The 22024-nt window shown below is 41.0% G+C and overlaps 1 protein-coding gene across 1 annotated transcript in view; it reads right to left on the minus strand.

Annotated features, from left to right (window-relative positions):
• Positions 1–791: 791 nt before the first annotated feature.
• KIF26B (kinesin family member 26B) overlaps positions 792–22024 on the minus strand; it is a 321102-nt gene continuing 299869 nt past the window's right edge. The window contains exons 12-14 of the mRNA XM_089529798.1: positions 4495–4694; positions 2734–2884; positions 792–1523 (exon numbers count right to left, since the gene is read on the minus strand). Coding sequence (XP_089385924.1) covers positions 1375–1523; positions 2734–2884; positions 4495–4694 — 500 coding nt within the window. The 3' untranslated portion in view covers positions 792–1374. The remainder of the gene's footprint in view (positions 1524–2733; positions 2885–4494; positions 4695–22024) is intronic.

A 22024-nucleotide genomic window follows, 5' to 3' on the forward strand; every position in this document is an offset into this window, starting at 1 on the left:
TTCTCTCAAATAGTCCACCGTAGGAAAGGAGAAAGGACAAGAGAACGGGAACCGTTTTATGTTCATGGCTGCATACTTGCAACTCCATGATAGAACAGATCCGATATTTGGAACACTCACAACTTGACACTTGGCCTTGTACTAGGAGCTAGAGGATGGTTTCACTGTGTCATTCTGACATCTGTAAAAAGTTCAGCATCAGATTCCCAACCTACCACATTCTACAAATAACTTACTTTTCCACAGCAAGGTAACATTTTGGCTTGAATCCTATTAATAGCCCCAACTAGAATAGAGCCATTGAACCAACTGTTGTATTTCTCTTGGCAGGTAATACACAAGATAATAAACAACACAGAGATGATATTTCAATGAACACATGGACCAACAATGGGGGAATGAAGTGGCAAAATTCTTTGAGAGGAGAAAGGGACCATGATCAGCCTGAAGGCAGGGGAGGATGGATGCTGTTTTTGCCTCTCTCTTCCACAAGCAGACACAGTTATTTTTATTTCAAAGTCAACATAACAATTACTGTTGAATGATTTAACTGGTTTATTCTTGTTGGGACTACCAAAAGCATTCAGGCATGTGTCATGTTGCCAGAAAATCCACTGTAACTGGACCCCAGAAATATCTCCTCTTCCCATGTTTTGAGGTTGATGTAAAAGATTTAGTCTCTCCCCCTCCCCCCCCCCCCCACCTTTGAGTGGCCTTACTCTGATGTGTAACAATGAAAGACAGTTAACATTTATTTATATGCTGCATTAGTTAAGAAACATCTCTACAAACACAAGTTACATAGAAACAAGTGAGAAATAGGATAAAACACCAAGAGGAAAATAAAAACCAGGCTGTAAATACATTTCCAAAAAAAATGTGTTTTGATTTTTTTTGTCTTTTTCTTTTTCTTGACTAGCACCATCTGTACACAAGAAAATATGAACATAAATGTTTGGATAATAAAGATTTGCAAGGCACTTAAGACAGTTTCTCTGTGTATTTTCACTTTAATGGTGCTCTCAGCAGCAGCGATCCTACATCTGCTCTTCCTCCCTCTTCGGTTACTGTTGGGGGAAAGTCACTTCTGCCAGCAGTTCCTATTTACAAATACGTCCTTAAAGATTTCTCAAAGTGCTCTTTCAGGCTAGAAGAATCCACATCCTTATTTCTCATGTCTTTTCTTTTCTTCATTATCTATTCAGTTTATGATCTGCTCTTTATCGTAACAGAAAGGGGAGAATCTCTTCTTACACGCACGCACACACACAGTCAAAACATGACACCAACCTTCATCCTCATTCTGTGTCTTTGGGGTTCTGTTCAAAAGGGAGAACAGGGATGGCAGTAGTCCAAAACATTGAGCTGAAATCTTCACCGGCGCCTGGAAGTGATGTCAAAGCAGGTGATCATCATGAGGTGGGCCTTGCAGTAGTTGACACGGTTCTCCAGTCGTTCAGTCACACACTCAAGAGCCTCCAAGTACTCCAGTGAATCCAAGTCAAATACTTGTTCCAGGTCAACTGTGAGAAAGGAAAATGGAAAAGATGGTAGAGAGACAAGAAAGGAACACAACTATTCTCTGTTAGTAATACAGCTGGCCCTCCATATCCATGGATTCTTCATCCAAGGATTCAACTATGCACAAATTTAAAATTTTCCCAAAAGATATAAATTCCAGAAAGCAAACCTTGACTTTGCTATTTTATATAAGGGACACAACTTTACTATGCCATTGTACTGAATGAGACTTGAGCATCCACAGGTTTTGGTATCCATGGGGAGGTGGGGAGGGGGTCCTGGAACCAAACCTCAGCAGATATCAAGGGCTCACTGTATTGTGTCATCTGCATATCGTAGTTTGTTGATGTTCCTTCCTCTGATCTTCACTCCCTGTCTCTGAGTCTAGGCCTGCTTTTCGAACTATATGTTCTGCATACAGGTTGAATGCATAAAGTGATAGTGTGCAGCCTTGCATGACCCCTTTGCTGACTGTGAATCATTCTGTTTCTCTATATTCTCTGGTAGCATTTAATATTCTTTAAGTTAATATATGTTCAGATTATGTATCTGTACTAGGCCAGAAAACCACCTGCTTGCTATTACTGATTTTAAAGTACTAAATTCCCAAGTCCTGTGATAGCTCCAAGAAGCCTGTACCAAAATTATATGTTTTTTTTGTTGTGTCTGCATCTTTTAAAAACATACTCCTTATTAATATCCTTCATAATTTAAATGCATTAATCCCTTTATGACTCAGTTTTATGAACTGTATCCATTTCTGGCTATATGTAGAGAACTAAATTAATCTCTTACATAAGCCCTTTCAACCAAGGGTCAAATTTGCCTTAAAGTATTATTTCACAGCAAGAGAACAGATTTATAATTCATATGTCTGAGTGATCTGAGGGCAGGAAAAAAAATCTCATTTTCAAAAGCTGTGGACTGAGGCACATAATCCAGTGATGGCAATATTCCTCACTAGAGTACCTTACAATTCCTGGAGTCAGCTCTTGAGCAAATAGGCCAAGCTGGTTCCAATGTGACAATTTAATAGGGAGCATATGAGAAAAGTTCTAGAAATACAGACAGTCAAAATCTTCCCTAGGTCAAATATCAATTTAAGCTTTGGTTGCACACATAGTGGCCCACAGTTTCTACACCAGTAAAAAGAAAGTTAGTATCTCTGGGGGGGGGGGGGGGACCAAAGAAGACTAATTTGTAAAATCTTACATTCACTGAGCCACTTATTAGGATCCAGCATCAGGTACTGTTTGGTCACTTCCAACTCCCTCATTAACCATTCATACTTGGCCTTGACCTCTGCAATTCGCTGCTGTCGGTGCTCCAAGATTTTCAGTTTGGCGTTGAAGCAAATCACCTCCTACCCAATAAAACAAATGAAGAGAAAGAAAAATAAAAATAAACTGAGACCCGGTTAGATTTCCCACAGCCAAATTATCTTCCATTTAGTAATAACTATTACAATAACTCAATAAATGAAACAGCAGGGAATTAATTAAACAAGTAAACCTTTGACACTGAAGGGACTATGTACATTTATTTGTCAAGTATATTTACCAGATGCCTTGTTAAACACATTATTCAAGGGGAAAAGGTTTCCACAATTCATTTTTCAACTGTTCTCAGAAATATATCTTAAAGCAGTCATGTTTTCAAAGTGGGGGGAAAAATCACTTTGGAGCAGGAGCCCTGAGGGTCAAACTAGATGCCATGAGGGAGTATAGAGTTCCTAAGCCTATATTTCCTACATAGTGCTAATTCAAGTGCTGAGGAGGAGAAACAGCTGATGAGTCAGAGGTTCTTTCTCTTCCAACAATTGCCTATGCTCCCTTATAAATGCATCATCTGGTCAGTATTTTGTCCTGACTACTCTCTAAATCTAGAAATGAACTCATGAGGGAGAAAAATGGACTAGATGATATTAGAGGGGAGAATCAATAGGCACAAGAAGTGTCCTTTTCTCCTGCTTATCCATCTCTTCTAGTGAGTATTTGCCCCTGAAATCCTTTTATGGTCTTCTCAGCCATCTTTGTTATCTGCAAAAAGCTTATCCAGTGAAGCTCTCTCAAATGTTTTTTACACTCTGGTGCATGAGAAGAGAATTTAGAGACTCAGTGGCCTAGTCTGAACAATTTGTCGAGCACTTTGTAGACAAAATACTGTAACTCAGATCCATTCTGACTTTGACTCTGTAGTTCATACAAATATAACTCTTGTCCCTATTTGTCCAGAGACTTTCTTCCATTTGTATAGCCCAAGGTTACAAGACAGAATCCTTAGAGAGATGACACTGGGCTGGATACTTGCCCTTCTTGGCACATTAAAGAGACTGTAGGTGAGGGACTGGCCAAGTGGGTAAAGGTTTTAGTCAATGCCTCTATAATCAGGCAGGATACCAACATGAATAAAAGTAAAAGTAATTGTAGCAGAAATTGTAAATTTGTGTTGCACCTTTCATTGCTTGAACTACTTTTTTTTGGGGGGGGGGGGGGATTTAGGATCAATTAAAAAAATGAGATAACACTTGAAAGATCCCACTCAACATGCCTGTAAAATATATAAACATGTTATTTAAAACAGCATTAAAAGTAATTAGAAAATACTATTTGTTCAACTTTAACCTTGAAAAAATAACGTAATTCCCACTTTTTACATGATTTTTGGTATGTAACTTTGTTATGGCTTGATCATAAAAGGGAGGAGGAGTAACTCATTACAACCAATTGCTTTGGTTGTAAAATGTTACTTCCAAGCTTTGACTTTTAGTGGATGTTTCAGCTTCAGTTTAAATTTGTATGTTAGGATCTTCCATAGGATATATTTCATTTATAAAGTGAGAGGAGTGCATTGTTTTAAACCTCCCTTAGCCCTGGCCAACTTGCTGGAAAGAGACCAACTTAAAATACAGTAAGATAGTATCCATATTTTTGTTGTTGAAAAATGGCATGGTCTTGGTTATGATGGTCTCACATTGTTTTCTCCCATGCGTCGTCGCTGGAGCCGCTCCACATCATCAATCTCATAGACTTTGATTTCAAAGGGCTCCCCTATTCCTCTCTGGGCACTTCGCAGAGGTCCATCTACCCAGCGTACTGCTGGGCTGGTAGGTTTCCTCACAGGTGATGTTGTGTCAAGTGACAAAGCTGGAATGAGTCTCCGTCTCTGAGAACCTAAATAGTGCCAGATATAAAGTCCTGTTATAAAAGGATACATCTTCTGTTTTGTTCTGCAAAGAGGAATTTAGGTCATGTAAGGAAGCAAGAGAGATCAAGCACGCCTTTTACTAGGAAGGTTGCCAGCAATGATGGCATGATGCTGCAATTCTGCCAGAACATACATAAACGTGTTGGGTTAAATGGTATCCAGGATGGATGTGTATTGGGGGAGTTGAGCAACACTGTGTCCCCTGGCCTGCTCATTCAAAACACTGCATAATTAAAATCCTGGGAATAATCCCCATCCCCATAGAAGGCCCTAAGCTCACTCACAACACCAATGAATTAGTGTCTTCAATACTACAGGGAGAGGATCTTGTTTGGAGACTAGTCAGAGAATGTGGCTGCTCTGCATGGGTTCGCTGTTCCAAATAGAGCCCTACAACTAATATTTCTGCTGCAGAGCTTTCCATCTTCTAAGGATATATGCCATATAAATGTCATGCCATATAAATGAGAGAAAGTAGGGTGTATTAGATATGGAGCCCAGTATACTTGGGCCTGACAGATTACAAAACAAAGACAGATGTAACATTAAACTGTAATGTATGTTTGTTACTCATCAATTTTGAAAACAAAATCATTTTCATTATGAGCAAAACTGTGGGGAAACGTTAGCATTCTATCTAGCCTGTGGATCACCACTTGGCCATCATTAATATGGACACACTGCCAGGGGGAAAAGTCGTGTCTGGCTCAAAAATATTCACCTATTTGTCAAAGGCATCATGGCACAGAACGTTTCTGTTCCAATGCAAATGCCTGTTGAGAACACAAACCTAATCACATATATCTTGGGGGAAGGAAGTTGGTCTCTTCTGCAGAGTAGAAAGTGGGAGAGGAAACTATATTTTTTTCATCAACATAACACAGTAAGAGACAGATGGAAGAAAAATGCAGCTGGCTTATTTTCTGAATGATGGCAGCTGCTACAATGTACCTCCTAAAAGAGATTAGGACAGTTTGGCCCAGTCAGCCAAAGCCAGACTCTAAATGGAATCTCCTGGCTGTTGGAAATTAGTCTTGAGCCAGTGTGGAAGGAAACATTGCGAGCACACACAGATTATTTCTCACCCCAAATAAAATAATTTAGACAACTCTCAGAAATGTACTTGTTTACTATTAAACATAAACTGCTACCAAGGCATTGCCAAAATTCAACTTATTTTAGTTTGAAAAATCACTAGAAACCATTTGATTGGAGCTGTTTCCTCCACCCATCCACACGTATGCAATTGCTGATTGATGTTGTTTTTCCAAGGACTACAGTAGCTGTCTTATAATTTGGGAAACCTGGAGCTACTGATAATACAGAGGAATTAGGATGCTTCATTGTTTTGTTTCTTCTAGTAAATGAAGGTTGTGGCTTGAGTGGCTTTTGTTATTGGCTGATACATTTTTTGTTAGCATTAGAATGTTGATTTTTCTTAGGAAGGAGAAAAACCAAAGGAGAATATTCCACATGTCTTGAGACATAATGCCACCCAATTCAGATTTCTATCAACTCTGATTCTGGAATCTGATCCATCATGTCTTTTCTGAACACCAAGCCATGTGGGTTTGTGGGCTTTACATATTAGATTCCTGTGCAGACAAGTTCTCACATTTAGAACAAAAATTTGTAGATGCTGATCCAATTGCTAACAACAATAAATAAGAGTAAGAAAACAGTTCTCTCCTACATGCAAAGAAGGTGATCTGAAATGTAATCTATTTTAAATAAACATTGATTAATGAGCTGTTTTTAGTCTAGACACAAAAGGTATAAAGTGACTTAAGAAGGATTCCATCTGCCTCAGAGTTCCTTCATTTAGTCTTTGTGGTTTATCTGATTTCATTTAAGATGGATTGCATAAGGAAGTACATCCATGCTGCAGTATTTCAGGGTGAGTGCCACCATGAATTAATGACAACACAATGGGAAGAGGCTCAACTGGTTCAAGAAATTAAAAGGACCCACTTTCACCAGGCTCTACAGGCTGAGAATATGGTAATGTTTTATAGATACATATAAATTAAGCAAGTATTTTGTTGGAGGCCACAATACACTAGTCCTCTACAGCAAGTGGAAAGTAATGGGACATTTGGCAAGATTATAATCCATCTGTTGTCTAGATGGAAATATATTCATTTTCAAGCAACTAGTCATCAACCTGAACCTCTAATAACATAAAGGCTCACTCATTTTCAAATCTCTATGAAATAAAAAAAATATAATGAGCAGATTGAATCATTTGTGTCAGTTAAGAAAGATAATTTTAATTTATGTCTAGTACCTGATTCTGAGAGGAGAAAGTAGCATATATATGCTTCAGTGATAAAAAGACTAGTAAGGTAAAAAAATATGAGTAACTTTAAAATAACTATAAACATCAACATGAAATTACCCACTTAGTCCAGAGAGACACCACAAAATGACCACAGCTATGTCAGCAATGGCAGAAAGGGAAGAACCAATTTGACTGTATAATGCAGTGAGGTATTTTCAAATTGAAAATTAGTATTTAAGAGTTGGAAAACTTAATATTTTCAAGTCAGTAGATTAAAGAAATTCAGAAATATACACTTTCTTCTTAGAGAAGAAAGTAGACATTGAATTGCTGTGACACAACAACCTCAGGATTCTGCATTTGGAGCTGAAGCCTAAAACAGTATTTCTTAAACTGTTTGATGGGGGGGGGGGGGGGAACCAAGAGAATGTTTTTACCAGGGACCGGCACCATAATTGTGCCTATTGACTACAACTGTTTCTTTCTTTCCTGGAAACTTGCCAGAGATCAGGGGGCAAATGATTCACTGGTTAGCACCAGTCCATGGACCACCATTTTCAGTAGCAGTGGCCTAAAGTTCTGCCCCAAGTGGAACTATGCCCGGGCTCTTCTTTTTCCTCTACAGGACCCACCTTTCTTTCACTACTCCTTAACGCAATGATCCCCAGTTGCTCAAGACTCACCTTCCTCCTTTGGTGCCATTGTGTTTGCAGTCATTTAGTGGCCTATGTGTGGCAAGGTGTGTTGAAGAAACACTGAGCTCTTTCCTTATAGCCAGAAACAAAATAACAATGTTATCCTCTGGGACCTTGGGAGGAACCCATGGGAGGTCCTAGAGGCTGCCTTTGTTGTTCTGCATTTGGCTATAGGGACGTTGCCAAACACTTCTCTCATTCTACACCAACCACTAAAGGGCCATAGAGGGCACCAAAGGAAGAAGGCGAGTCTTGAGGGGCTGGGGGTCATTGTACTGCATGATTTCTTCCCACTACAATGACTGAAAAGAGATATACACAGGTGTAAATTTAACTTATGCCTCTCTATGTGACTAGAAGGACAGCCGGCCTATGTTTCCTTCATCTTGTTTCACTATGATTTCAGAGGTTGTAAAAGTTTTGCTGGTAAGGGACTATGGCGGGTTACAAACCGCCATAAAGTACGCGCTCTGCGCGTACTAGGGTTAGGAAGGGCCGTATTAGGGTTAGGAAGGTTCTTACCTTCCTCATGGCCCTTCCTCCCAGTACGCGCAGAGCGCGTTGTAAATGGCGGCGCCCATTCACATGGGCACCGCCATTTTGACGTCTTGGACGCTGTGCGTCCAGACGTGTCGCAGCAGAAGTGATGCCACGAGGGCGCGCTCCGCCCCTCGCGGCGCCACTTCCGCGTTTCGAAAAGGAGTGCCATTTCGGCGCTCCTTTTTCGCTGTGTGGGGAAGCCTCGCGGTCTGGCCGCTGGGCTTCCCTACGCAGTGAATGGCGGCGGCAGGAAAACGGCCCCTTGAGGGCCGTTTGTAACCCGCCTATATTTTCTAAAATCCTTCAGTCAGCACTCATTATGACAGCAGGCTGGGAGATTCTGGGAAATGTTGTTTTAAAAAGTAACTGTCCCAAGCTCTCTATAATTCTAGTGACCCTTTAAAATACATCTCATTCTTGTGAAGTACTTAGAATTCTCTGCTACAGGGCCTTCCTCTAAACTACTCCACAAAATCTCTCTAGTAGAGGATTCTAAGTGCCTCACTAAACTGAAATCCCAACGTTCACTAAATTATAATTTCCAGCCACAGCACTTTGATGCTTAAAGTGGTGCCAAATTGCTGTAACTGGAGTCTGAGCAAGAGTCTGTTTCTGGGAAAATCATGTTGCCACACTTTAACTCAACTGTGCATTTAATGCCATATTCCATGGAGAAGGATATCTGCAAGATGACCTTGATTTGAGTCTGGTAGCATATGGCTCTCAGCACGAGTCTGCATGGACTGAGATCCTGTAGTAACAGCCAACAAAAGCAGGCAATAAACATAGGAACTGAATTACTATGACAATTTCTTGTGGAATAAAAAATAAATGGGCAACTCATTTATTGTTAAGGTATTTGGCATGCCATAAATATATTGCCTGAGACTAAAGTGGGGACATAGCACCAATCCTTTCAAGGAGAAATACTGAGTAAAATCGCAAGGGGGTGGAAATATCTGTTTTTCCTTTCTGATCAATTTGTTTAGCCATCCTGCTCACACAGAGACATCAGTTCCACAACTGCCCTGCATTCCTTGATCTAGCTTTATTTCATGACAGGCCATTTAGAGCCCATAAATGAGCCCTACCTCTCAAGAGGCAGTCCCTCATTGAGCATGGCAGATTGACAAGAAATTTGGGAGAAGCCCCAGGGAAGATGTAGGTCAGAGCTGACAATGTCCAACACCCACGCCATCTCCAACTGCCCATTGAATAGGGATCTCCCTACACTCACCCTCCCAAAAGCTTATTTTTACAAGAACTGGATTACAACACACTCTTTCCGTGCCAGTTGCTTGATGCTATTGTATGTGGAGATGATTCTGAGCTGGTTTTTGTCCCAGGCGCAGGGTTAAAAAAAATTAATGAGCTCAGTCTGTTTCCCAGCCTTTCGAAAAGAAAAGGGGCAGCTCCAGACAAACCAGTGACTATTGTGTTTCTGTAAGCTAATTCCAAGCCAGCCAAGTTAGCAGGTTTTATTTCCAATAGCCTAATGGTGTCCAGCTCAATCATGCATGTTCCATGGAGCTTTCAACATGCACAATAGTCCACTGCTACTTCCTCTATTAAATCATTCCTATATTCATGCGGTCGAAAGCTCAGTGCTGGCACGTGGCAGTCAAGCGTGTAAAAAATGATTACTTGGGTCCCTTTCAACACAGATTTGCTGCATGAAATGGCCTGGCTGTGACCTGAGAAAAATCAATGCTGTTGTTTTTAGTGAACAAATATATATATATATGGTGATAGGGGCCCATTTCACCATCCCTGTTCTGTTTTCCAGCCAGTATTCATGCTTTTTAAAAAGCTCATCAAGTACAGAGTTTTGTCAACTCCCTTTGCAACTATGTCTATGACCTCTAAGATTAAAAAATAACTTTTGGTATGAATAACTATCACTGTTGCTAGTGTTGTCAGTTCTGGATGAGCTAAAAAGCAAGTATATCTAGTGCTACAAGGCTGAGGAGGGACTCAGTCCTTTTCCAAACAATGGGACTGCAATCTTGCTCTTGCTTAAGCATGGCTTAGGTGTATTTCATTCTAGGCTCTTCCAAGCTGATATAAGGAAGTGTGAGTTCTTGTGATATAGTTCTTTGGCTCTGCCAGTTTTACTAGGTTTAGTCCCCTTTGCATCACCCATATTTCCTTTTTTGTAGGTTCCAAATGTAGTACAGTGGGACCTTGTTATCCACTGGGGCTTGGTTCCAGTAGCCCCCGTGGATAACAAAATCTGTGGATGCTCATTAAATATAATGGCAGAGTAAAATGGTGTGCCTTATAAAGAAGGGAAAATCAAGATTTGCTATTTGGAATTTCTACTTTTTTAAAATATTTTCAAGCCGTGGATGCTTGAATCTGTGGATAAGGAGGACCGACTGCAGTTCCTTGGATTTACACTAGGGCTCTCCCAAAGGGTTTTTTAATGTTGTGTTTTGTTTAATAGAAGAAAAATCCAAAATCCAAACTCAAATAAGGTGTAGAACTAGAGCTTACCCAACTCAGGTATAAAACCTGGTCTAACCAACTATAGAAGATCTGCTGAAACATTGGGATTTACTTATGTAATGAACAAATTATTCAAGAGGTTTATTTTAGTGTAATTAACCTACAGGATTCTGGCGTCTATCTAACTCAGGTACTGGGAATCTTGAGGTTGTCCAGATGTTGTTGGATCACAATTCCCAGCATTCCTGACCACTGGCTATATTGGCCAAGGCTCCTAGAAGTTGAAGATCAGCAACATCTGGAGTGCCACAAGATTCCTACCTCTGATCTAATTACCGGCACCTCTTAATTTCTCTGTCTTTTGACATGTTTTGAAAATATGACAGTTCCCTTAACGGGAAAGATTACCAATGTGTAGCAGTTGTGATTTTTTAAATTACACAATTTACAGAATTACACAATTTACATCATGATGATGGTGGTGGTGATTATGAGTCCATAAAGCAGGGGTTGAACCATCCCCTCAAGATCCTAGAGGGCTACCCCCATTATACATGTTTCCTTCAAGAAACCTCAAACTGGTCTGCTTTGAATTATGAATTGTTGGTTTGAAAAAAAATTAATTATTGGTTTGGCTCAGGGTGTGGGGAAGCTTTAACAAAGAGGCTGTATTTGCTAGTTCAGTCCAGAAAAAGTGAAAGGGGAAAAACTGGAGAGAAGCTGTCTTTGCCAGGAATTAGAATGAGATCCTTAACATTTTGAATTAGGTAATATAAGTTTAATGTATGAAATTAGGAGGGAATAGAAGGACAAACTCCTTACAATGGACTTTGCATTATTTGTATGTATCTATTTTATATTATTTAGAGCTCTGAGTCTCTAGATAACATCTTGTTAGTGACATATGCATGAGTAAATAACACAATGCATACAAGGCAAATTATTCACCATTGTGCAACAGACATATTGTGTTGACAGCTGTGGAAGTAGAGTTGTGTGTACAGCTATGCTGCATGTATAGATTGACCCAGTCACTGGCATGTGTTGTGCAATATTGCTATTTTCCTTGGGAACTGTGTAGTGCTGGTGTAGCATATCTTTGAAAATGAATGTTAATACTAGGCTGAAGAGATGTTGGTTGTGGTCAGTGACTGCTCAACAGCAAGATTTCTGCAATGAAGTTCTGCACTGATGCTTTGGAACTTAGGAAGACTCTATGGTCAAGTTCCTGTGTTGTGGGCTATGATGCATAACTTTATCATGACAGAGCTACCTCCACATAATGCAACAAAATCGTGTTAGAGAACTGTACAGTGCACTGCATCCTCTTGCATATCAGGGTACCCCACAAGGTAGCAGAGTGTCAATATAAGAGGTGTTCCTGCTGTCCTATGGGTTTTGGGTTTTTTGCCCACCATGGCAACCCTATCCTAGCTGTGTCATTGTACAGCAGCAGCCTGGACAATACACTGATGTTGTGTATCATCCTCCTTTTGCAATGGCTATTATTTCTGTACTGCTTGTCCCAAAGGCAGAATTACAACTGTGCTCCCCTGTTGTGAATACGATTGTTGCTCAATGACACAATTTTTTGCTCTGCACTCATACATTATTTTATGACACTGTAAATTCCCAAAAGGATGCTAGCCAACATGTGCTGGATTCAGCATAAAATGTGCAGCATTCTTGCTGTGTTTTTAAAATAGTTTTTAAACAGTTGTTATAAATATGCCAATTGCTTAAACTTTTGCAATGTTGTTTGCAATATTCATTTACAAGTGGCCCCACAGGACCCAAGGAAGTGGCCCACCAACACCTGTTACTTAGGAAGTATTACTGAACACTCCTTCTAACATTGATGCAGGGAATACAGCCAAAACAGAGTCACTGAGAAACAGAAAGGAAGCAATGGGCATGCTTTAGGGAACCCTGAGTTTTGCCAGAGAAGAGGAACAACACTACCTAAGACATTAAAATAATTTAAAATAACAACAATAACAAAGAGGTTAAAACTATTCCATTAGGACTGAGTGTGTGCTCTGTAGCTATGGGCATTAGACTGGGATGGAGGCATGAAGGGCCTTTTCACCATGCCTTTACGCTACCTGGGGCATCTTTTTTAAAAACAGGAGGTGAGCAGGATGTCCTTTCTGTTATTAAAATAACCACTTCTGAGCCTAATATAGCCAAGGGGGACCGAAGCATGGCAAAAATATCCCCATGCCCCTTAGGAGGTTTCTAGGGGCATTTGGGTGCATTTTAAAACCTATTTGGAAGGGGTGTGGTGCAAAAGGCTTCATTCCTCCCAAGTGTGTGTGTGTGTGTGTGTGTGTTTGTGTGCCATCACCTTGCCTATAGACTTATAGCAACCCTATGAATTTCAGAGAGCATTCTTAGGCAAGGAATCCTCAGAGGTGGTTTTGCCATTGACTTCCTCTGAAATCTAGCCTACTCATTTTCATTGGCTGTCACCCATCTAAGAACTAATCACAGCTGATCCTATTTAGCTTCCAAGATCAGACAAGATCTAGTTCCTTTTGGGTATTTAGGTGGACATGCCTCCCAATTCTGCTAGAGGGCCAATATGGCTCCCACAGTTGTCTACCTCTGCTGCAGGGTGACAGCTGGAAAAGAAAAAAAGCAAGAAAGTGCATGGCCTCTGCTTTAGGGTGCCATAATTCTCTACTAAAAACCAGGGCAAAATTTTGTAGGACAAAATTTAGAACAAAATATAGGACAATTGTAGGATAAAATTTAGTCCAAAATGTAGGATATTTAAGAAAAATGGAGGACCTGAAATGTCCTATATTTTGGGCTTAATTTTATCCTAGAATTTCCTATATTTTGGTTTAAATTTTGTCCCACATTTTGTCCCGGTTTTTAGTAGAGAATTATGGCAACCCTACTCTGCTTGGAGGGGATGGCTGGCTGGATACCTGACCAGGAGAACTAACTCCTCTTAGAAGGCAAGAGAAAGAGGGATATTTGTTGCAGGACCCCATATTTTTTAATCTGCCACTTTCCAGGAGTCATTTTGAGTTGGCTGGGCCTCTCGTTCTATAGAATGCTTCTTTTTGACATACCAGATCAGTGGATGCCAAGTGAAGTCCCACAGTAGTTGAATCTGAAGAAGCTGTAAGTCAGTTCTCTCTCTCAAAATAGCCACCATGCAAACACTTGTATGCTTCACTATCCATGTCCTTGATCTCCTTTCCAAGTGAGCTAGCTCAGACTTTGCCAGCAGGCAGCTATCCAGGAGCAAATTGCACTGCGATCCTTTGTCAGTCTGTAACAAGCTGCTCTGTAAGGACTGACCATGATCCTCCATTCTTACAGACTTAACCACACTGCTTCTGCTGTACTGAGCCCTCTCTTATGAGCTTGGTAGGTTTTTAGTTTTAGAAAAGCCAACGTGAATGGCAGAAAGCTATGTGCAAACTATGCACATACATGCTCCTAATGATGGAAAACTGATCATTAGAGTCAATAATTAGTCATCGTTTCAGGCAGTCCAAGAACCCTTTGATCTATCTATATAAAATCATCAAGGACCTATTTTATAGGAACCAAATGAACTCTTAAACATGGCCACAGGCAGCCTGGGGCAGGGCAGGGAGGGGAGACCACTAAGGAAGATCAGTATTGTTGCCTTCAAAAAACTCATCCTGCTGCAAATGATATTCATTCAGTGCTCAAGGGTGTGCTGCTGACTGGAAACTCCACAGCAGGACAGGAACTAGAAGCAAATAAACAGCATGCAGGAAAAAGCCACAATATTTGTAAAGACTGTTTGAGAGCTTAAGTGTCACCTTGATGTATGAGGTAAACCTAATTACAGGTCTGAGTTCTACTGTGTGTGTGTGTTTTTTTCTAAACCCAACTCATTTCTTTGGGAAAATTTTTGACATACATAGTGTGTCAAATATATCTCATGTAACAGAAAATTCTACTGGTAGAAATTCAATAGTGTTTGGTTAGCAGAGACCAGAAGATAAAGAAAAATAATATTAATATCTTACTAATGATTGGCTACACATATTGTTCCACAATTCAGAAAGGGGAGCAGCACACACCATTAAACACAAAAGGAAGAACTCTCATCTTGATCAAGTGCCCTCCCCCCCACAAAAAAAGTACCAGACAGGTGTCCTGACAACATCTCTCTCTTTTTTTTTACAGTGCAAGTGTTCTCGTGCTGCCATTCTACTTTTACCCACCATATTCCTCTGCCATCTCCTTCTCCCTGGTGTCCTGATTATTCTGCTCCCCCCCTCATAGCTTTTTAGGCCACAGTCTATTTCTTTTACTCTCTCCCTCTCTTTCTTGTTCTATAGTCAGCAGGTGCCCTGTGAAGCAAGGGTCTTCCTACACCCACTGTCTTTATTTCTGTTGAGATACTCCAGTGGAGATGCTGGAGGTAGCCTTTGACAACATGTACTTTGTTATGCAGGCAAAAGGCGCCTGAATGTTTAAAAAAAGAGAGAGAGAAAAGAAGTGTATCACCCTTTGTTCCATTTATTTATTTCATTTATGAATCATACCACTGCTGAAAACCTTTGGACAACACACATGATTCAAACTTTACATTAAAACATTGTTAGTGAGTTATGATGGCACAAGACCCTCTTACACTATTTTACGTCACTTTTATAATACTTTGGTTCACTCCCTTTCCTTAGTTCTCTAGCAGGAAATCTGAGTACCTCTACAAAACTACAAATCTAAGGATTCCAGGGGATGGAGCCTTTAAAATTAAAAACACACCTGAAGAGTCATTGAGTCTTCTGAGTCAAGAGCTCAGAAGCATTTTAAAACTACATCTCTGAGTGCCCCAGCCAGCATAGCTGTTGGCTAGGAGATTCTGGGACTTGTAGACCAAAATGTAATTTTCCTGGTGTGGCCATGTCTATGTGGGTTGTACCTATGTGGGTTGTACTGCATGATGTATAAGAAGGGCCTTTCTTATATTGCCTTTCTGTTGTTAATAATCATAATTTTCACACCAAACCGCTTCCCAGAGAACCACTTGTTCCTGATCTTGTTAATTGTTATGCTGGTGTGTAGGTTTAATGATATATGTTTTAATCTGGTTTGGTTTATTGTTTAATCTCATTTTTAATGAGATTTTTTAATTATATGTTTTTTTTAATTTGTTGTAAAAAGCTTTGAATCCCAAATTCCTCAAAAGGGGGGATATAAATGAATTATTTATTTTTATTTTGTGTCACCGATTTATGTCAAGGATTGGTAAACACGGCCTTTTAAAAAAAAATTGCCTGCCTACAAAAGGCTAGCAAGGAGAGTGCCAGTCTAACCTCTGTGGAAAGTGAGTTCCATAGCCTGGGAGTAGCCACCAAAAAGACCCTCTCAGTGAGAAAGTTTGGAAGACAAGTAGACTTCAGTTTTCACATACCTTAAATTTCAGATTCTAAGCATAATAAACAGAAGAACAATGAAAGGAGGGCAGAGAAGGAGTCTAGCAGCATCACTGAGACCAACTGGCATATTTTAGCATGACCTTTCATGGATTTCAATCCATGGTGCTAGATTCTTTCTCTCTGCAACCCCTTTCCTGTTATGCTGAAGGAGATCAACTGCTATTTTCTTTGAGGGTGGAGTGGAAAAGAAAATGCTTGGAAATAACACAGATGTAGTATTTAATCATGCCTTCTGGCATGCATGCAGTACATACACACAGAGGTATCTTCCTCTCATTCACCAACCTCTCAGTATTGTGGTTACATGTAGAGATCTTTCCTAGTGCTCCTTCTACTGTAATGATGGGTTGTTCAAAACTGGTCCAAATAAGTGTGAATTCTTATCTATAGCTTTTGTAGTTTGTTGTCACCTCTGGGTCAACTCTTTCCATTTAAGAAGGGGGGCTGCTTGTAGCCATTTCTTGGGTCTGTATTAGGATTCTTCTAATGTTAAAAAACAACCCCAACCAGGGGCACGGTTTACTGAGGCGCTCCAATGGTTTGAAGGGCAGGTTTTCTCCTCTGATTTTTAAAAACATTTTTTCTTATAGTTATAGTATAATAGAGCCCTGGTGGTGCAGCAATTAAATGCTGGTACTGCAGCCACAGTCTTGCGTGTTCAACCCCAGGGCTCCAAGGTTGAATCGCCCTTCCATCGTTTCATAGGTTGGTAAAATAATTTCCCAGTTTGTTGGGGGCAATTGGCTTACAGACTGTAAACTGCTTAGACAGTGCTGAGTTCACTATGAAGCAGTATAAAATGCAAATGCTTGCTTGCTAATACAGAAAAAGTACCATTTCACTGATGGACTGGTGCACTATAGCAGTAAAAATTCACTTTAAAAAAGGAGAAAAAGAGAAGAAGAAAGGGCTTCTCAGTAGCTGCCCCCAACCTCTAGAACTCCTTTCCTAATCTGACAGATTGGCATCCTTTTCCCTAGCCTTCTGTAAACAGATGAAGACTTTATTTGTTTCCTTTGAGGGCTTATTGCTCAAGGGGGGTGGCCTTTAATAAAGTGCTATATTGTTTACATTTGTCTTTCTTTTTAATGGGTATTCTTTTATATTGCTTTTAAGTCTATCGATAGTTTACTCACAGGCCTGCAAAACTGAGGGTCATTAAAACTTTTTTAAAATGTAAGCTGGTTTTATAGGAAACTAGTGTTCTAAATAAAAAATGACATGAGTTTTGCTCTATCATACACAGTTTTTTTTACAAATTGCTTTTATATTTCTATATTGTGATATGTTGACTGAATGAAGTGATCATGCAAAGAATTATCCTGCAAAGAGTAAGAAAGGGGCTAAGGCTTTCTAACAGACTTTCAAAACACTGTAATTCTCTGATATGAAACACAAAAATCCATTCAAAAGCACGAAAAGAAATTGCACTGGAACAACAGGATCCACATTTAATCAAGGCAAAGTAACAACTTAATTGATAAAAATATCAGATTTGTAAAAGAACTGTGTGTGGCGTGGCATTGTATTGTATTTTTTGAATCTGGCACTAAAAAAACATTAAAAACAGCTACAAAGTTAAAAAAGGTTTCCCCCCCAATAATAGCCTATGCTATATTTTAACTAATGTATGATATAAATCTTTTTAGCTGTACTTTTTAAAACCTTTGTAAGCCACCTTGAATTGCAGTCTGGGGAAATGGTGGGATCATGAAAATGATGATGATGATGATGACAACCTTCAGATAAGTCTATACAACAGTGAATATAAGAAAAGCTGAAAAGGCATGGAGGAAAGGGGGAATCTGTCTCTGTATTGCCTGGGAACTTTGAAAGTAATTGTGAAACCTGACAAGGCTGCTGGTGATTTCCTTAAAAGTCTTTGTGGCCTCTCTTTAAGGGGCTCTCTGCTGATTCATGTTGATCACGCCTGACAGCTAGCATTTCCGTTAATAATAATCATAAATAAACTGGACAAGGTCACCTGACCTGAAATGAGCATAGCTACAGCACCATATCCATTATAGCAATGTCTATTCTGTGACAGGAAATCAGGAAGGGTCTGATGGTCATGACACAACGGATTAAAATAATGTCCAAGTCGAGATGTTAGGAGTTTCTGAATTATTTTCTTTACTTTATAATAGCAGTGTTTTGTACATTGAAAAGGATTAAGGGATTTACAAGTGTGGGGTGGGGAGAAGATCTAGAAGTATAACACTCCTTATCCATATGTTAATACTAATGTGAGTTCACCTTGGCATCCCAGCTTAATCCTGGGCCAATGCTGAAGTCATAATCTTGTTTTTATGATCTCATAAATCTGTGGGCATGTAAAAGATTGTGCTTGCACCAAATACCAAAGTATGGTTTTTATTGCTCTGGGAGGTGAGAGGATGCAAGAAGAAAACATGCTCCAAAGCACTGGAAGGCTTGATTAATTCAGAAGCAAAAGTTTAGTGGGGGGAGGATTTACATAGATTTTTATGTTTTGTTCTAAAACACTGAAGTGTGTGTGGCAGGGTGAATGTTAAAACAGGATGTGTTAGAGGTTTAATTAGAAATAGACACAATTCATTCAAAATGCTGGCTGGACAAAAATAAGTGCATTCAAGGTCACAATTAAGTCTTAACCTTTCCCTTTGCAGGCAGAGCGTTCCTTGCACAATTCAGTAACAATGAGCTTTACACCTTCTGCTGAAGGTCAATAGATTCAAGCTCCAGTGGGGAAATAGGGTAAGCAATTCCTGGAGAGAGTGTCTGAGTGCTGGGGGGAACCCAGAGGTCAAGCCAACCAAACACCTGCATTATGCCAGGATTTGGTAGACTTAAACTACCCCTGACAGCTACTTAATCAACCCCTTTCTGAAACTACAGATGAAGCACAGATTGGAAAGGTTACAATGTTTGGTCTAGACCTCTTAGAATCCCCACATGCTGACAAATGGATTCTGGGAGGTATAGTCCAAAAAGGTAAACCTTCTGAGTTTTGAGAGTAAGATTTCTGTATTATAAAAGGAGAAAGATAAAGAGAGTATACTGGCTATCAAAAATGTAACCACATTGTGCCAGGCTTTATCTCCCAACAACACATATAATGCCATACACACAAAACAAAACACAAGGATTTTTCAGATTTAGTCACTTTCCAGGAAAACTAACCCACCTTCAGTGTAAAAGCCATTTATTTATTTATGTAATGAAAGCCAACTACAGTGTGTTCCAATGATCAGAGTGTTGGACTTTATCATGAAGGATCTTCCAAGTATGGTTGACTTCCAGTAACACCAAACAGCTTAAATGAGCTGGGGCCCAATCACACAGCACATCCATACTACCCAATTATAGCACTATGATTCCATTTTAACTGCCATGGCTGCATCCTATGGATTCCTGGGGTTGATAGTTTGCAGAGGCACTAAATGCTCTTCCCTAAACTGCAAATCCCAGGACTCCATGGGATCCATAGCAACTTCCTAGGAAAGTTAGGATGATTCCTTCATTGTTTTTTCTTTGGCAACAGGTTAAGACCCCTCTTTTCTAGCTAGCTTTTGGAAACTGATTTTAAGAAAAAAATGACTGTACAGTTTTTACAGAGAGCCAGTGTGGCATAATGTACAAAGGAATCTTGTAGCACTTTTGAGACTAAGGAGATTACCACATATCATTCTCAGAATGTTCTGCACGTAACGTGATGAGAACGTTCCTGGAACGGATATTACCGTATTGAGTAAACTGGAACGTGATCAGAACGTGATTGGAATGCATTTTACCTCACAGCACTTCCTTTTTCTTGAAACCGTTCCCAGAATGGTTTGCTGTATTACGTTTTGTGGGCTGTGTACTGATGACATCGCCACTCAGTGGTTGGACGGCTCGGGAGAGGCGCTGCTCCCAGGAAAGAGGAAAAAGGGAGGCTTGGGCCATGGAGCTCGCCTCTCCTGAGTCCCTCGGCTTACTGAAATCCCTCACCTCCCTTCCCCATAGGAATCAATCCAAAAACGGAGTTTAAAAGGAGCAGAGAGCCCTATGGGTCTTCATCTGGGGAGGCAGAGGTTGCCTGGCTATGGGGATGTCCTGCCATCTCTCTCTCTCCCCTCTTTCCCCAATCTCTCCCAGATGCAGACCCAAAGGGCTCTCCTCTGCTCCTTTTAAACTCAGTTTTTGGATTGATTTCTATGGGGAAGGGAGGTGGGGGATTTCAGTAAGCCTAGCGACTCTGGCCGGGAGAGTGCTTCTCAGCCTCACTCAGAAGTCTTCCCTCCGAAGATTCCCTTGGGAGGGAAGGAAGGCAAGCGCCCCCCCCCCCCCCCCAAGCTTGTCTTCCCTCCGAAGGAAGTCCGAGGATTCTCTTGGGAGGGAAGGAAGGCAAGCCCCTATAAAACGTTGGGGCTTCATATGCTGGCATATGTTTGAAGAAAATAGGATAAAACCTATGTAACTTGATGGGCCAAGGGCAGAGTCCCCTCCTTGGCAGCCTGGGCTTTAAGGGAGCTCCACGGAGGTCCCTTCAAGTGGAGGGAAAGGGAGAGGACTGGACCAAGGGCAGAGCCCCGGCAGCCATTGCAGCTCTTTAAACCGGTTAGAAAAGAAGAGTCCTCTGCTGCCATCCCATTTCCCCTTTTTGGCAGCTTGACACCCTTTTGCTCCTGTGTGTGCATGTAATGTGTGCCTTCAGGTTGTGAGCTTCCCTCCTCGCTTTAACTCTTGTCTGGCTCTCTGCTATGGAATTCTGGGAGTTATTTGTGGGTTCCCTCCTGGAGGGAAGGAGGAGAAGGTCCTGGGCATCCCTGCCTCCTGCATTGTGACAGCACAGGAGCCCCACTGGACATGACACTAGAGGCCCCCCGCAGAAACAGCCAGACCCTCTCCCTCTTGCTCTCTGCTCTGGTCTCCTCTTTCCCTCTCTCTTTCTCTCTCTTTCCCTGCTTTCCTCTTCTCTTCCTTGTCCCACCTTTTCTCCCTTTTTCCTTCCTTCCCTCCCTCCTTCTTCCCCCCCCTCTCTCTCTCACACACACACCCCTTCCCTCACTGCAGTCGCTGGCCTGCCTGCCTCCCTGCCTGTCATTCTTTCAGCCAATCAGGAGACGGAGGAATCAGAGAACGGATTTGAGAACGGATAAGAATACCGCACAGACCTCTGTTGGAACGTTCTCATCACGTTACAGCTCTCTGGGAACACATTCAATCCGTACCCTCCTGGAACACATGTAGAACACATTTAGAACATTCTCAGAACCCGATTGGAACACATACATGCAGTATTCTTAAATGTGTTCCGTTCTCATCATGTTCTGAGAACGTTCTCAAAACACAGTGCGGTAATCTCCTAACTGAGTGAAAAAAGTAGAATAAGCTTTGGTAGACTTTGGGGCTGAACAGAACAGCGATAAATGCCAACATCGGGGTGGAGGGAGGGCATGGTGACTGAATACCGCATGCCCTGACTCTGCTCTGATGCTGGTGGCATCATGCTGCCTGCCTGCCCAGATGGTGAGCACATCATGTTTAAATGTGCTGTGCCAAAGAAACCCTGAAAAGCTTCCACCATGGCAGCAAGGGCATCTTTTTGCTAGCTCTAAAAGGAGCAGCATTTTGCCCTTTTTTTTAGAGCTGGCAAAGCACCGGATTGGGGCCGCAGCATGCAATTTCTGTGGCCCAGATCTGGTGCTGAAAGGGGCAGAGTGGAGCCATTCCTTTGGGCCAGTCTCTTTTGCCCCTCTGTCTACTTCCTCAGAGTGATATAGTGGTTTCAGTGCTGGACTAAGATTCTGGAGGCCACAGTTTGAATCACTACTTAGCTATGGAAACCCACTGGGTGACCTTGGGCAAGTCACACTCTCTCAGCCTTAGAGAAAAGAAAAGGCAAGCCCCCTCTTAATAAATCTTGCCAA

This window comes from Sceloporus occidentalis, unplaced genomic scaffold, assembly GCF_023333645.1.
Source record: "Sceloporus occidentalis isolate IW3139 unplaced genomic scaffold, rSceOcc1.0.p SCAF_6, whole genome shotgun sequence".
Lineage (NCBI taxonomy): Eukaryota > Metazoa > Chordata > Lepidosauria > Squamata > Phrynosomatidae > Sceloporus > Sceloporus occidentalis.